Source organism: Heloderma suspectum, chromosome 5 (genome assembly GCF_057233095.1).
Source record: "Heloderma suspectum isolate Gila_16-S chromosome 5, 16-S_ref, whole genome shotgun sequence".
Taxonomy (NCBI): Eukaryota; Metazoa; Chordata; class Lepidosauria; order Squamata; family Helodermatidae; genus Heloderma; species Heloderma suspectum.
In genome coordinates this window covers 209,402,033-209,417,605 of record NC_139462.1, presented here as the reverse complement: position 1 = coordinate 209,417,605, position 15,573 = coordinate 209,402,033, and the positions used below count along the sequence as shown (strand labels likewise).

Genomic DNA, 15,573 nt, shown 5'->3' with positions numbered 1-15,573 from the left:
CAGCGCAAGCGGTGCCCCTCTAGGGGTCAGCAATGACCCGGTGCTTGCACAGGAGGAACCTTTTTCAGGGGGTGGCAGGGCCAAAGGCAAAAGGGATGAAGCTGAAATACCAGCATATTTTAGCTTGAAGCGCTTACTACCAGCAACAAAGCCTTAGGAGAGGTATTTCAACATTTTGAATGGGGGAAAAACTGTGCAAATGCCGGGAAACCACCAAATGATCAGCAGTTGGGGAGAAAAAGTGGGGCCAGGAGAAGGGGGCATGCCACCTGGAGACCCCTGGAGGGCTGGATTTGGCCCATGGGCCTGAAGTTCTGCACCCCTGTGCTACTACACCATGGTTCATCATGACATCCAAATGTAGCCATGACGTCCCAGTGCTCATCAGAGTACACAGGAATTTGCCTCATACTGGGTCAGACCACCGGTCCATCTAGCCCAGCACTGTCGACACTGACTGGCAGCGGCTCTCCAGGGTTTCAGGAGGGAGTTTTTCCAGCCTTACCGGGAGATGCCAGGGGCTGAACCTGGGACCTTCTGTGTGAAAAAGCTGGGAAACTACCAAATATTTTTGGGGGGGAAGGGGTGCGGCCTTCTGGAGGACTCCAGAGGGCCAGATTGGAACCCCTGGCTTGCCAGATGTGGCCCCCACACCTGAGGTTCTGCACCCCTGCCTTAGATGGACAGAGCATTTGTTGTTGGCTCTGCCCCAATTATCATTACCTAGGAACTGTCTACCACAGCCTTTCTCAGCCAGGTATTTTGGACTACAACTCCCAGCATGACCATTGGCCCTGCTGGCTGGAAGGTGAAATCCAAAACATCTGGAGGGTACCAGGTTGACCATTCCCACTTTCCACTATACTCTGCCAGCTGGCTTCTAAGCAGGTACCAGAATTATGTCTTTCAGGAGCAGGCAACAGTATCTGCTTGTGGGTCACAACTGGTAAAAGGGTAATTATAATACCCTGTCCTTGCAGTCCTTTGCAGTTTGCTGGCTGCAATCCTACTCCCCTAACGTGGGAGTAAGTGCCATTTAATTCACTGGGGCTTGCTACCAAATAACAGGGGTAGAATCCAGCTGTTACAGGACTTTGCTGTGCCAAAATTGATCCAGGGTCTTCCAAATGCCAACCTGATTATCATTTGGACACTTGGAGCAAAACGTCCATTCATTTTGGGGGAGTTTGTGCAAGGAACCTGATTTCCTAGTGGTCTCCCCCCCCCATTAACTCATGGTTAAAGAAAAACAAATATGGCATCCTTCCCAACCTGGTGTTCTCCAGATGTGTTGGACTACAACTCCCATGATCCCCCAGCCACCTATGGCCAACACATCTGGACGGCACCAGGTTGGGGAAGGCTCATATATAGCACAAAACTGGTCCTTAAGCCTCATTCTTTGTAGTCACAGTAATTGCCCCAGAATGGAAATTACCCAGTAGCTCTCTGGTTAATGAGGGATTTGTCATATCCTGTAGCATATTAGCCATGGCAAAAAAAAATCTGCATCTGAAAAAAGTTCACACGCACACGTATATATATATTTGCCACCCACGCTGAAACAGGGCGTTGTTCCATTAAGTGCATGGGAAGTATTTCTAATTTGTATAAATCAGTAATCCTTGCCAGTTTTTACCCCTGATTACTGTAATCTGTTATGTTAGGAATGTTTTATATTTAACTTCTTTTGTGGACACTCTCAGAAATGGGCTTACTTTTTGCTAATCCCTTAAAAAAATTCATCTGTGTGATGACTGTTTGAAAATCAAAAACATATAAACACAAAGTATTGAAAAATATGCACTTGTTCAATCTTCAAAGGCCCCCGTTTTAGGTTAAAATTTGGCAGTAATGTAATTCTTTGGCTGCCTGATCTTAAAAACCTTATTCACATGAGCTGGACAGTGTGATTACTTCTGTAAGTGTAAAATATTCCCATGAGTTCTCTAGAATTGGCTTTCAGTCAAATAAACAGGGAAATCTAGTTTATCAGTTTATAAGAAAATGATGAATGTTTAAATGGTTCTACCTCCCCGCCCCCCAAAAAAGACATGTAAAATGATGAGACAACTGGATTAAGAATAAGTAACCTACTGAAGGCAGGGATTCTAATCCAGCTAAAGTTAATCCATAACAAAAGCTGGAATCCTATGCAATTTGCTCCCGAATAGGTCTTGATGTACAAAGTAGGGCTTATTTCCTAGTAAATATTCAAAAGATGCTGTTGCCCATCCCACTTAAATTAATGGAACGAGTTAAAAAGGTAAAAGGTAAAGGTGTCCCCAACCAGTCGTGTCCGACTCTAGGGTGCGGTGCTCATCCCCGTTTCTAAGCCGAAGAGCCAGCGCTGTCCGAAGACGCTTCCGTGGTCATGTGGCCGGCATGACTGAACACCGAGGTGCACGGAACGCTGTTACCTTTCCCGCCGAGGCGGTACCTATTTATCTACTTGCAATTTCTTGCTTTCGAACTGCTAGGTTGGCAGAAGCTGGGACTGAAGACGGGAGCTCACTCCGTCACGCAGCACTCGGGTCTCGAACTGCTGACCTGCCGACCTTCCAGTCTGCACTTCAGCGTCTTAACCACTAAGCCACCGCGGTCAATGGAATGAGTTAGTTGTGCCTAACTTCAAGTCCCTGTGCTTTCAGTGGATCAAGAAGACGGTATGGTAAACATGCTGCTACCAATAAAACTGGCAGCCACCAATATCCCACAACCCACCCCACCCTCAGTAGAGTCCAGTAGAAAATACCCAGCCTAATTAAAAGGCTGCTTCTGACCAGTAGTATTATTTACAAGTAATTAATTTTGCAACAGAGAAAAACATTTTGGATATGCTACAATAGGCATAGGCAATCTCTGACCCATGGACTGGATCCGGCCCACCAGGCTTCCCCATCCAGCCTGCCATCTTCCCCCCAGGCCTGGCCCTCTCCCCACTGCTGAGTTCCTGCTGTTGAGCTGTAATCTCCAATCAGCTGTTCTGTGCTGCTCAGTGAGAAAGGGCTCTCATTGTCACCACACAGCACTGAAAGGCAACAAACTGCCCATGGAGGGAGAATGTGGTCGGTCGGTCTCTGTCTATCTCTCTCCCTGGGCAGTTTGCTGCATTTCCATGTGGAGTGTACATGTGTGTTTACCTAGGCAAGCACATGGGCTGCATGCAAGCAATAGAGTGGCCATGCACACGTTGGGCTGTGGTTTGCGCACTGCTGACCTGTGGCTCCCGATGTGCTTGCCAGGAGCCAGTTTGGCCCTTGGGCCCAAAAAGATTCCTCTCACCTTTGTTTCAGTGTTATGTTTCAGTAGTTAATAGGCTGGCCAGATGCAAAAAAGGACAGGGTCCCTCCAGCTTTCATGCTTGTGTCGAGCAGGGAATTTCAGCAGATGCATGACAACCTACAGCTGCTGAAATTCCATCTTCTACACAAAAAACGAGAGGTGCAGGGACCCTGTCTTCCTTTGCATCTGGCCACCCCAGAAGTTAATGGATATGGCAAATGACATTTAAAGCTGCATATTACTATGCCAATGTGAAACTTATTTGTTCAAGACACAGTCCTACACTACATTGCCTCCCTCTAGCTACTGGTCCTGTGCAACATTTTAAACAACAACAACGATGATTTATCCCCCTCTCCTCTGCTAAGCATATTTCTCAGCAACTTCAATGATCACTGGAAATACAATAGCAGCAGGTTAATGGAAAACCATATGTTTTTCAATAACAAATGTGATAAACCAGTGCCATAAAACAAGGAATGCACGTGCTCACTCTAGGAGCATCTGCTGTGAACTGTTTATGCCATGTTTTGTTTTTATGAGGTATTACTTATTCTCCTTCCCATTTAATGCAGCAGGAAAATTATGGACAATATGTGCAGGTGGGAATATGGTCTAATTTGGCAGCTGACATCTTATTACCCTTGGCTTAAATTTAAACTGGTGTCCTTCAACTGACCGCACAGGATTGCAACCAGCTAAGGCTACAATCCTATGCACGCTTCCCTGAGAATAAGCTCCATTGAATTGAATGGAATTTATCTCTATGTAAACATGGATACAGTCACCTTGTAAGGCAGCGGTGCAGAACCTCAGATTTGGGGGCCACATTTGGCCCACATGGGGTCACAATCTGGTTCCCCAGATGGCCATGCCCTCTTTCCCTGGCCCCACCCCCTTCCCCCCAACCGTTTGATGGTTTCCTGGCTTTTGCGCAGTTTTTCCCCATTCTAAAAGTTTTAAATACTCTCCTAAGGCTTAGTTACTGGCAGTGAGAGCTTTACGCTAAAATAGGCTGGCATTTTTGTTATTTTGGCTCTGCTCCTTTTGCTTTTGACTCCACTCACCACTCGAATGCAGCCTTGAGAGCTTCTCTGAAATGGAATTCAGCACTTGGACTGAAAGAGCTTCTTCACCCCTGTTGTAAGGCTACAATCCCATCTACATTTACTTGGTAATAAGTCCCATTGAACACATAAGAACATATGGAGAGCCCTGCTGGATCAGACCAAGGGTCCATCTAGTCCAGCATTGTGTTCACACAGTGGCCAACCAGCTGTTGACCAGGAACCCACAAGCAGGACATGAGCACAACAGCACCCTCCCACCCATGTTCCCCAGCAACTGGTGTGCATAGGCTCACTGCCTCTGGTACTGGAGGTAGCACATAGCCATCAAGACTAGTAGCCGTTGATAGCCTTTTCCTCCATGAATTTGCCTAACCCTCTTTTAAAGGCATCCAAATTGGTGGCCATCGCTACATCCTGTGGTAGCGAATTCCATAGTTTAACTATGCCCTGTTCCTTTTAACTGTCCTGAATCTCCCACCAACCAGCTTCATAGGATGACCCCAGGTTCTAGTATTTTGAGAGAGGGAGAAAAATGCCAGACTTCTAATTATACATGTGCAGGATCAGGCTGAATATTGATTTGAATAGCTGGTCCACCTTTGAGGCAAACAGCGCATTTATTCTGTGTGGCAACCTTGCCGAGGTACCATGTCTGCTGACTGTGGTTCCCAGTTATGTATGCAGGACCAGAAGGCAAGGGAAATTTTTGTTGGGGCCTGGCACCATAAGAACGTAAGAAGCGCCCTAATGGATTAGCCCAAAGGTCAATTTAGTCCAGTAGCATGCTTCTCACAGTAGCCAATCAGATGAAGCCAACAAGCAGAGCTTGAAGGCAAAACTCTCCCCTCCCCTCTCCCCCAACTGGTATTCATTTTTGTCCAGCGGTGGAGTGGTACATTTTGAAGTCCAGGTGCTCATAAAAGTCCGCATAGCCATGACCCAAAGGAGAATCCAAAAATGCAGAGAGCTGTGTTGAGCCATGTCTTTCTGTACTATGAATTTCTCTCATAAAGCAAATGGGTCTTAATTGTCCATTCAAGACCAAGCCACCCCAAAAGACTTTGCATTATATCAGGGATACCTCACAACACTAGATTTCTGCTGGGAAAATCCATTTCATCCCCACCCCCAGCTACTTTGAGGATTGCAGCTAAGGTCAGAGCGAACAGGGAAGACGGAGGGGGGTGGCAGATGACATCATGATCCCTGCTAACCAAAACATCCTAGTGCTTTGCAGCTGTGAGCCCTGACCCCACTACACCACTGGTCTCATCCTGCTTCTAATTTCTAAACAGGGCAGTGCTATGGTTCAAACATGCCTTGAAGCATCAGCTTCTCTTGGTCTTCTTCTTACTCGTCAAGCTTGCAGGCCAAGGGTATTTCTCACTGGGTAAGGGAAATGTATTGGTCTTTAACTGGTGGATCAGGACCGCCAAGCAGGCTGCATCCTCTTATCTAAAGTGGGTCACAGCTAGGGGAGCCAGATGTTAAAGAGGACAGGGCTCCTGCACCTTTAAACATTGTGTAGAAGAGGAAATTTCAGCACGTGCAGCCTGCCTCTTTTGCATTTGGCCACCATGGGGTCACAGCCATTTTCCTTTTTGTTTAGGGGTGGGTTTATTTTGAGACAAAGAGAGAGTAACCAAATGCAAAGGAAGTGCCTTCAATAGTTGCCAAAGCATCACATAGTTCTCTGTGTGACAAGCCACATCTGCCCAAACCCCCTCTTCCATGCAACAATTAAATGGATGCAACAATTAAATGGAAAAGGAACTCAGTCCTCATTGGCAACTGGTCAACCTTCATACAGAAGCAGGAAAATTGATATATTTGGTTAAAAAGTTGACAGTGGATCCCACCGTGCAGGTTGTAGTTCAAACTAGACCCTGGGTCTGAAGAGTTTGAAATTTACTGCACAAAAGGAACATCTTAATCACTGTTACTTGATATGTGTCAGGGTCAAGTATTCTTGGCATTCAGAGTGTGTTCTGTGGCTAAGCCCAGTTGGGCACCAGTGGCAGGTGATCCAACACTGGCAAGTGTTTGCAGCAGAGCAGAAAGAAGAGAAGAAGCTAAGTTACCTCTAACATATCCTAAAATTTAATCGGTTTCCTGCTCACTGTATAAGATGCGAGTAAAAATTCCCAAGCTGCTTACTATGGAACTTTCTCCATGAAACCTTTATTCCCTCATCTTCACTTGCAACTACAATGTTGTCCAAGTGTGACTAATAGCACTTGTTCACAGTCATCCCCTCCTAGGTCAAGAAAAATCCAGGTTCAAATTCCCACTCATGAAGCTCACTGGGTGACCAGGGGCCAGTTGCTACCTCTCTGCTGCAAGGATAAAGGAAAGAGAGGGGAACCTTCTATGCTAGGATGGGGAACCTGCAGCCCTCCAGGTGTTGTTGGACTACAACCATTGGTCATGCTGACTGGGGCTGATGGGAGTTGGAGTCCAACAACATCTGCAGGGTCATAGGTTCCCCATCACTAATCCTTGCTATCCTGAGCTCCTTGGAGAAACAGCAGGATAAAAATGCCATAAAGAAGAAAAAGTAATAAATATATTTGATTGTAAGCTCCCTGGGGCAGTGACATATCTTTTTAACTTATGCTGTAAACCACTATGTACATTATTGATTCTCAGTCACAGCCACAACAGTTCCCCTGAAGTCAATGATTTGTTCTGGAATAAGAAGTTCAAGGGCTGTGAATATCTCATAAGCAGTGGTTGAAAAGAGGAAAACGAAGGCAACAAACCTTATGGATGCAATCCTTGTGGACAAGGTCCCTTGGAAATCAAGTATTTCCATGTAGGAAGCTTTTCTCTCAATATCTGCATCCGTCTTGTAGCCATTGCTCAAGTCTGATAGTGCCGAAGTCAACCATCTACACATTATTTACAGCGTTGGGGTATACCACTTTAATTAGGAAATTATTTAACTGCATAGTACAAAATCCCAAGATGCAGTCCAGACTATGAATTACATTACATATTCTCATAAGAATATATTTCATTTAGAATAAATAACATGGGTTTCATCTCCTAAAAGTATACTCTGTATACTCTGATTCCACCACCCCTTTTAAATAGAGATTTAACCTGGTTCAGAGCAACAGACACACCAGCAACTTCCCCCTCCTTTCTTACCCACTCACCTATGAACTTCAAAATGCATAACCAAAACTGGGCATACTCCATTGTAGGAATGAGGAATACAGTTCTCAGAAATGTCAACATCACTTTGACAAGTTTCATAGGGTTCCAAGATGACTTATTGCATGAGCCACTAAAAATAGCAGGCTTAAGTTCCACTTAAACTACATGTTCCACTGAAATCAATGGAACTAACCCTTTTGTAACAAATTTTAGAACTGAAATGTTCTCTCTCCATTGACAGTAGTTCCTCTTTAGAATCTTATTTTGTTAGCTCCCAGTATGTATTTACTTTCAAGTTCATTGGGTGGTGGAGGGGAGATACATGTATTATTTATTTATTTAATTTGTTGGTCACCTTCCTGCAGAAAAACACACACACCTGAACTCAAGGGGTAAAATCCAACATAAGTCCTACTTAGAGAAGAGTCATTGAAATAAATGGGATTTAAGTTAATAATTTCAATGGTTCCACTCTAAGAAGTAGGAATTATGCTGGATTTTACCCAAGGGATTCTATCCAATGTTAAGCCCTACTCCACTCACATTAATTTCAATGGGTCTGCTCTAAGTATGACTAACATTGGATACAACTCAAGGTGATCTGCAATAAGATAAATAGAATAAGTGTAAGTTAAAAGTTTCCATATTTGGTGGAAGTAGGAAAAAATAGTTCAATACATGGCCAAACAGCATATTTTATCTTCTGGTTCTTTTTCCTGATCTTTTCTAAAGATAAAATTGTAAAAACAACCAAAAAAGTACTCATGTGGTACTCTTCAACATAGGGAGTACTTTGATAGTACAATCCTAAGCATGCTTGCTCAGGAGTAAGCTCCACTGTATTCAGTGGGACTTGCTCCCTCCTTAGTAATTTCAGGATTTCAGCCTAAGGATGCAGTCTGATTATCACACTTACCTGGAAATAAGCCCCACTGAACACAGTGGGACTTACTTCTGAATAAACATGTATAAGATTCCTCTGTAAGGCTGCAGTCCTATACACACTTATGTAGGAGTAAGCTTCACTGAATACAATGGGAATGCAATGGGATTTATTACTGAGTAAGCATGTATTGCATTGCACTGTAAATATCTTGCTTCCTCATATACATTATGTGAAGCTGACCATTATACATCCCATTTTACAGATGGAGAGCAGAGACCTAATGGACTGCAAACTTTGTGGCTACATACGAATGTGAACCTGAAAGCCACATTCCTTGAAGGGCAGTGTCAAGGAAGCTGTTAGACAAAAGAAGGCTTCCTTCAGAAAATGGAAATGTTGGCCAAATGAGAAGAACAAAGCAGAACACAAACTTGCAGGAAAGAAGTGCAAGCAGGCAATAAGAGATGCAAAAAAGGATTTGAAGGAGCATATCACTAATAACATTAAGACCAACAATAACAAATTATTTAAATACATCAGAAGCAGAAAACAGGCCAGGGGGGGCGGTTGGACTATTGAATGGCAACGGAGTTAAGGGAGTACTAAAGGAGGATAAGGAGATAGCAGGGAAGCGGAATTAATTATTTTCATCTGTCTTCACTACCGAAAAGATGGATGCTTGTGCCTGAACAGAGTCTGAGGAACTGAGGCAAATAGTGCTGACCAGGGATGAAGTTCTAGACCTTTTTGACAAACTGAAACAAATCACTAGGTCTCGATGGTATCCATCTTGAGAGTTCTTAAAGAACTTCAGTGTGAAATCACTGATCTTCTAGCTAAAATATGTAACATGTCCCTTACAGGCCAGTTAGCTTAATGTCTGCTCTAGGTAAGTTGATGGAAAGCATTAGTTAAAGATAAAAGTATCAAGCATATAGAAGGACAAGTCTCGTTAAAAAAGAATAAACATGGCTTCCACAAAGGTATGTTCTGCCTCACTAACCTTTTAAACTTCTTTGAGACTGTCAGTAAACACATGGACAGGGGTGATCCAGTAGACACTGTTTACTTGGACTTCCAAAAGGCTTTTGACAAAGTCTCTCATCAAAAACTCCTGAGCAAACTTAGCAGTTGTGGAATAAGAGGAGAGGTCCTTATGGATCAGTAACTGGTTAAAGAACAGAAAGCAGAGAGTAGGAATAAATGGTAAAATGTCCCAATGGAGGGATGTAAATAGTGAGGTCCCACAAGGATCTCTATTGGGACCAATGTTTTTCAACTTGTTCATAAGTGAACTGGAGTTCTGAGAGAGCAGTGGGGTGGCCAAGTTTGCTGATGACACCCAGTTATGTAGGGTGGTTAAAACAAAAAGGGATTGTGAAGAGCTCTAAAAGGATCTCTGCAAGGGTGGGGGATGGGCATTAACATTGCAGATTAAGTTCAGTGTAAACAAGTGTAAAGTGAAACCATTTATATGCTGATGGGGTCTAAACTGGCAGTGAATGACAAAGGAAGAGATCTTGCGGTTGTAGTGGACAGCTCAATGAAAATATCAGCTGAAAATATCAGCCTAGTGTGCAGCTGCTGTAAAAAAGAAAAAAAAAGGTACAAATTCCATGTTGGGGATCATTAAAAAAGGGATAAAAATCAAAACTGCAAATATTATAATGCCTCTATACAAATCTATGGTGCAACCACACTTGTAATACTGTGTACCATTCTGGTCACTGCACCTAAAAAAGGATATTGTAGAGCTGGAAAAAGTGCAGAAAAAGGCAACTAAGGGTGCAATCCTATGGCTGCTAGTCAGTGGCTAGACAACCATAGGATACGTTGGTTTCCAGGAAATGACCTTGGAGCCCGTGCTCCAAGGTTGGTTCCCCGAGAACCGATCTCCCCACCCCATGCTGCCTCACATACTAGGCTGATATTTTCAGCTGATATTTTCATTGAGCTGTCCACTACAACCACAAGACCTCTTCCTTGGTCAGTCACTGCCAGTTTAGACCCCATCAGCATATAAATCTCTAATCGCCTGAGTGGCTTGGCAGTTGTTACTTTTTTAGTCTTTGAGAAAAGGAAACTTTATGCATGGCTAGCACAAAAGCCACTGGACCTAACTGTCTGAAATTTGGCAGGTTCAGTCAGCTCCATAGGGGCTGCTAGGTCCCCAAATTCCATGCATGTATGTGGAAGCACAAAAAAATATATAGCTCTTTGCTTTGACACATTTTCTTGAAAAAAGCAAATTTTACCTGTGACTAGCATAAAAGCCAGTGGACCTTACTGCCTGAAAATGGGCAGGTTCAATCAGCTCCATGGGGGCTACCAGATCTCCCAATGTCATGTATTTATCATACAAACTAAAAAAAGGTATGGCTGTTTCTGTTTTTCAGTGCAAGTCGATGGGAAAATATATATTAAATATATTTAAAATATATATATTAAATATATTAAAAAATGACAATTAGGACAGCTCAAAAGATCCAAGGCCCATGTCCAGGTGGCCTCTTATAACAACGCCCCTGGTTCTAGTATTATGACAGAGGGAGAAAAATGTCTTCCTATCCACTTTCTACTCACCATGCCTAATTTTGTACACCTCTATCATGTTTACCCTTTTTTCTAAACTAAACAGCCCCAGATGTTGTAACTTTTCCTCATAGGGGAATTGCTCCAGCCCCTTGATCATTTTAGGGTGCAATCCTATTAAATGCAGGGCAAGAGAAGCATAGAGGGGATCATCCCCACCACACTTCAACTGCCCTGCATTTGCAGCTAGACAGCCGATTTCGTAGGATGTGTCGTACTGGCATTTCCACCTTCCCCACCTCAGAACGCCCCCAGGAACACCCCGTTTTCAGCGCACACGCACACACATATATTAGAGGTGCACTTAGACTCGTGTGTGTGTGTGTGTGTGTATATATATATATATATATATATATGCATGCAAATTTGTGTTATGGGCCTGTGCCCCAGATCTTTTCAGAACCTAACAATGCCCCTGACTAATACCCAGAGCATTCCATGAAGCTGATTACTGGAAGATTCAGGACAGATAAAAAGTACTTCTTCACAAAGTGCATAGTTAAACTACGGAATTTGCTGCCATACGATATCTTGATGATCACCAATTTGGGTGGCGTTTGAAGGGGATTAAACTAATTCATGGAGGATAATGCCTATTAAGGGCTACTAGTCATGATGGCTATATAATACCTCCAGTGTCAGAGGCAGCAAGCCTCTCAATACTAGTTGCTGGGGTGGGCATGACCAGGAGGATGCTATTGCACTCATGTCCTGCTTGTGGGCTTCTCATAAGCATCTGATTGTCCGCTATGGGAATAGAATGCTGGACTTTGGGATGATTCAGCACACCTCTTCTCATGTTTTTAAACCCCAGGTTTATTCCAGATGTACAGCAATTTCTAAACATTCCAGAAAGAAATATATTGTAGGAAAACGTGTAACATGTCCACTCACTATGGCATGTGTGAGACACTCTCAATGCCCCCCCCTTCTCACCACCATTGTCACCAGCTGCTCTTGTGCCGCATCCTGTTTCTCATCATTGCTACCACTTGTTTGCTTGACAGGAAGAGAGCCAGTGAGCAAATAGGCAGTGGCATCTACTGCTCCTCCTCCCCCCCACCCCCTCTGTTATCTGGGCCAGAGCAAGACACAGGTGAAGAAGCTGGTTGCAGTGAAGGAGGCGCAACTCCAGAGCGCTCTTATTGGTGGGCCCCTGTTGGAGTGTGGGCCCTCAGCAGATGCCCAACCATGCCTACTCTTGATGCCAGACCTGAGTGCACTGTCTATCATTAGACAGGCAGTATGTTCTCAAAGAAGAAAAGGTGGTTACAATTCAAATGCTAATGTTTGAGCAAATGGATACAAATGTCATTTGGTTCAGTCATCAGAACAGAGAACGGCACACACAGTTACGTTCAGTTGCTGGAGCTGCAAGTTGGGGCGTGCAAGGCTGCTGCAATCCTGTGCACACTCATCCGCTAACTGGATCAGGCTGCTTCTTTATCTCTTGATTTTGCTGATTGTATAAACTGGCTTTGATTGCTCTCGTGCTTGTGCCTTCGAGGTCCCCTGTGTGTCTTGACTTGCAAAGGAAACAAACTTCGCAATGGAGCTCTGGGTCTGATTTTACATCTTATGCAAAGCTTTACCTTCCTTCTCTTCCTGGGCAGTAATGCAGTTTTACAATACCTCCTCGGCTGAGAACTGGAATTAAGATGTGGTAGCATCAAGGAGAGATAAACCACCTGACTAAAAAGAAAAGCAAAGTGCCTAGTGAAAGCCTCAAGTTCACAAGCGACAAGGGAAATTGACTAGCCTTTAACAGCAGTAAGGCTGCCTTGCGAGAGGAACAGATGGTACAACTATAGGCCAGGCTTAATTTAATCTAGGGCTCAGAGATTTAGCTCCAGGAACCTGTTTTTACATAGCAATCTTATGCATGTTTACTCAGAAGGAAGTCCTACTGTTTTCAGTGTGGCTTACTCCCAGGAAAGCATCCAACTGGATTGCAGCATTATGGCACAATCCTTTGTATGCTCAGAAGTAAGCCCCACTGAGTTCAATGGGGCTTACTCTTAAGTAACTGTGAATAAGGTTGCAGCCTTAATATCAGTTCTTGACCCTGGAACATGTGAAGCAAATTAAGCCACAAATCCTTTTGAGTAATCTTTGTGCTTTTGGCTTAGGGAGTTTCCACCAAACCCCCAGCATCTTTGATTCAGTTTAGGACTTCTTTTCAAACTTAAGTTGTGTACCTTTACATTTGAAGTATATAATTGCTGTGTGTAATATTTCATAAACTAAAAAATTTAAAGAAAGGGAAAGAATGTTAATTTAGGCCTGAAAATCTAAGTCTTGGTAAGTTTTTAACTTAAATTCTCTTTTTAGTCTTATCTTGCAGGGAGAAGCTGAGCTCTTCCATTAGGCTCTCCATTTTGTCTAACCACTGAACTCCTCTGCAAAGCTCATGCATGCTCCCGTTCCCCTGAGGTTGCAATCCCACACACACTTACCTGGGAGTAAGTCAGATTGAATTCAATGGGATGTACTTCTGAGTAGACATGTATAGGATTGCACTATAAACCTGAAATCTTAAACCCACTTACTAGGGAGTATATGCCTCACTGACCACGGTGGGACCTACTTTGCCATTTCCTCACATTAAAGTGTGCGTAGGACAGCAGCCTTCTTCCCCTGCTAATACTACTTACAGTCTTACTGGACTGGGTATGTTTGCAGATGGCAAACCTGCAAGCAGAAGCTATGTATGTCTTTTACAAATTTGACTGAGTCTGAGAGGACGATTACTCTCCAGATGTGGTTGGACTGCAACGCCTATCAGCCTAGCCACTGGTGAGGGCTGATGGGAGTTGCAGTCCAACCACGTCTGGACGGCCACACGATCCCCATCCCTGCTCTAGGAATGACGGAAGGGTAGCATTCAATGTGAGTCCTATACAGAGTAGAACAATTGAAATCAATGTTACGTCTGTTGTGACTGAGTCACATTTCAAGTGGGTACACCTGTTCGTTTCAATGGGCCTACTCTACGCAGCACCCACATTGGCTACTACCCAAAATGGTTTGCCAGACCAAAGGGCTACGGAATGAACCTGGAAGCAGGAGAGCAAAACGCAAACAGGAGAGGGACAAACTGGAGAGGCGGTGCGAGAAAGAAAGACATTCGCGGCGGATAAAGCTCCTAAGTCCCCAAGAGACCGGAGCTGGCAGCTCAGCGGAGAGCCTGGAGCCGCAGTTCCTGCCCCTTAACGGCGGGGGGCGGGGGGGAGAAAGACAGAGGCTCGGGAAAGGCAGTGCCCCGCGCAGCCTTGGCGGGGAGACAGCCCGGCCCTTCCCCTGCCGCAGGCGTGAGGAGGACGGAGGGCCGAGGGAACGAGAGCCGCCGCGTGGCTGCGCGCAGGAGGAGACACCGAACAGGTGGCCAGAGGCAGCGGCGGGCGCGCCGGGAAGGGAGCGGGCGAGCAGCGAGCAGGCGTGCATAGCGCTGGCGCCTTCCTCCTCCCCCCGGCCCGCAGCATGTGAGCGGCCGCCCGATCCTCCCCCCTAGCGCAGCGGCGGGACTCCGCCGGCTTGGTAGCCGCAGGCTCAGCCAGCCGCCCGCCCTCGGGCCGGGCTCCCGCTTGGCGCTGGTGGCCGCGGGGGGAGCGCCAAAGGCGAGCCGAGCCCAGCCGAGCGCCGCTCGCCCTCCACGCTGCCGGTCGCGGGCTCTGGGCGGCGGCAGGCTTGCGGGGAGCCCGCTTGGCTGGCGAGCGCAGGATCGTGGCCGGGACGAAGGCGCGCTCGCAGGGAGGATGAAAGTCACCGTGTGCTTCGGCCGGACCCGGGTGGTCGTGCCCTGCGGGGACGGCAACATGAAAGTTTTCAGCCTGATCGAGCAAGCGGTGACCAGGTATAGGAAGGCGATCGCCAAGGTGAGCGTGGCGCTGCGAGGGGCCGGAGCGGGGGGGGGGGGAGATGAACGGCAGGCGACGGCTGGGTGGGGGGAGAACCTGGGCGAGGTGAGGCGGAGAGGAGCGAGATGGGGTCGAGGCGAAGGCAGCGCAGCAGCTGCAGGAGGAGAGAGAGGGCGCTTGGGATCAATATGGCGCTTCCTGGAAAGGGGAGGGAGGCAGAAAGAGAGGAAAAGTGGAGGCTGATGTGGAGCCGCTACGAAGGGAGACGAGCAAGGGGGCGGCGGTGGGACCCCTCCCCCCAGGGTTGGAAACCTCTGGGGTCGCGCCTAGAAAGATCCCAAAGGCAGCATGGAAGGGATCCGCGGTCGCTTCCTCTCGCCTTTAGTTTAGGTCTCTCCCCCCCCCCCCCCCCGGGTGTAAACTTTCAAGCGCCACCGAAGCTCTTGCAGCGTTCCCGGCGGCGGATCCAGGAGAGAGGCAGGCAGGCAGCGCGCGGGTGCGAGGAAACCAGGCGCCTCCGAGTTTGGGCGCTGGGTGCGAACATGGCTCCTTCTCTCTTTTGTGCCTCCCGTCTGGGGCGAGCTGAGATTTCTTTGGGAGCTCGGCGGTGGCGAGAGGGAGACGCACAGTTGCCGAGAGTCGCGTGCGCCTCGGAGGGGCCTGAACTCTTTGTTGTTCCCGTTTTGGGAACCGGGGCCGTAACTTCCCCCTTTCCAAAGAC

At 46.3% G+C, this 15,573-nt stretch overlaps 1 protein-coding gene across 1 annotated transcript in view; it reads left to right on the top strand.

Annotated features, from left to right (window-relative positions):
* The first annotated feature begins 2,675 nt into the window (after nucleotides 1–2,675).
* Nucleotides 2,676–15,573, top strand: part of PARD3 (par-3 family cell polarity regulator) — a 798,354-nt gene continuing 785,456 nt past the window's right edge. Inside the window, exon 1 of the mRNA XM_084859201.1 lies at nucleotides 2,676–14,870. Within this exon, the coding sequence (XP_084715327.1) occupies nucleotides 14,751–14,870 (120 nt within the window). The 5' untranslated portion in view covers nucleotides 2,676–14,750. The remainder of the gene's footprint in view (nucleotides 14,871–15,573) is intronic.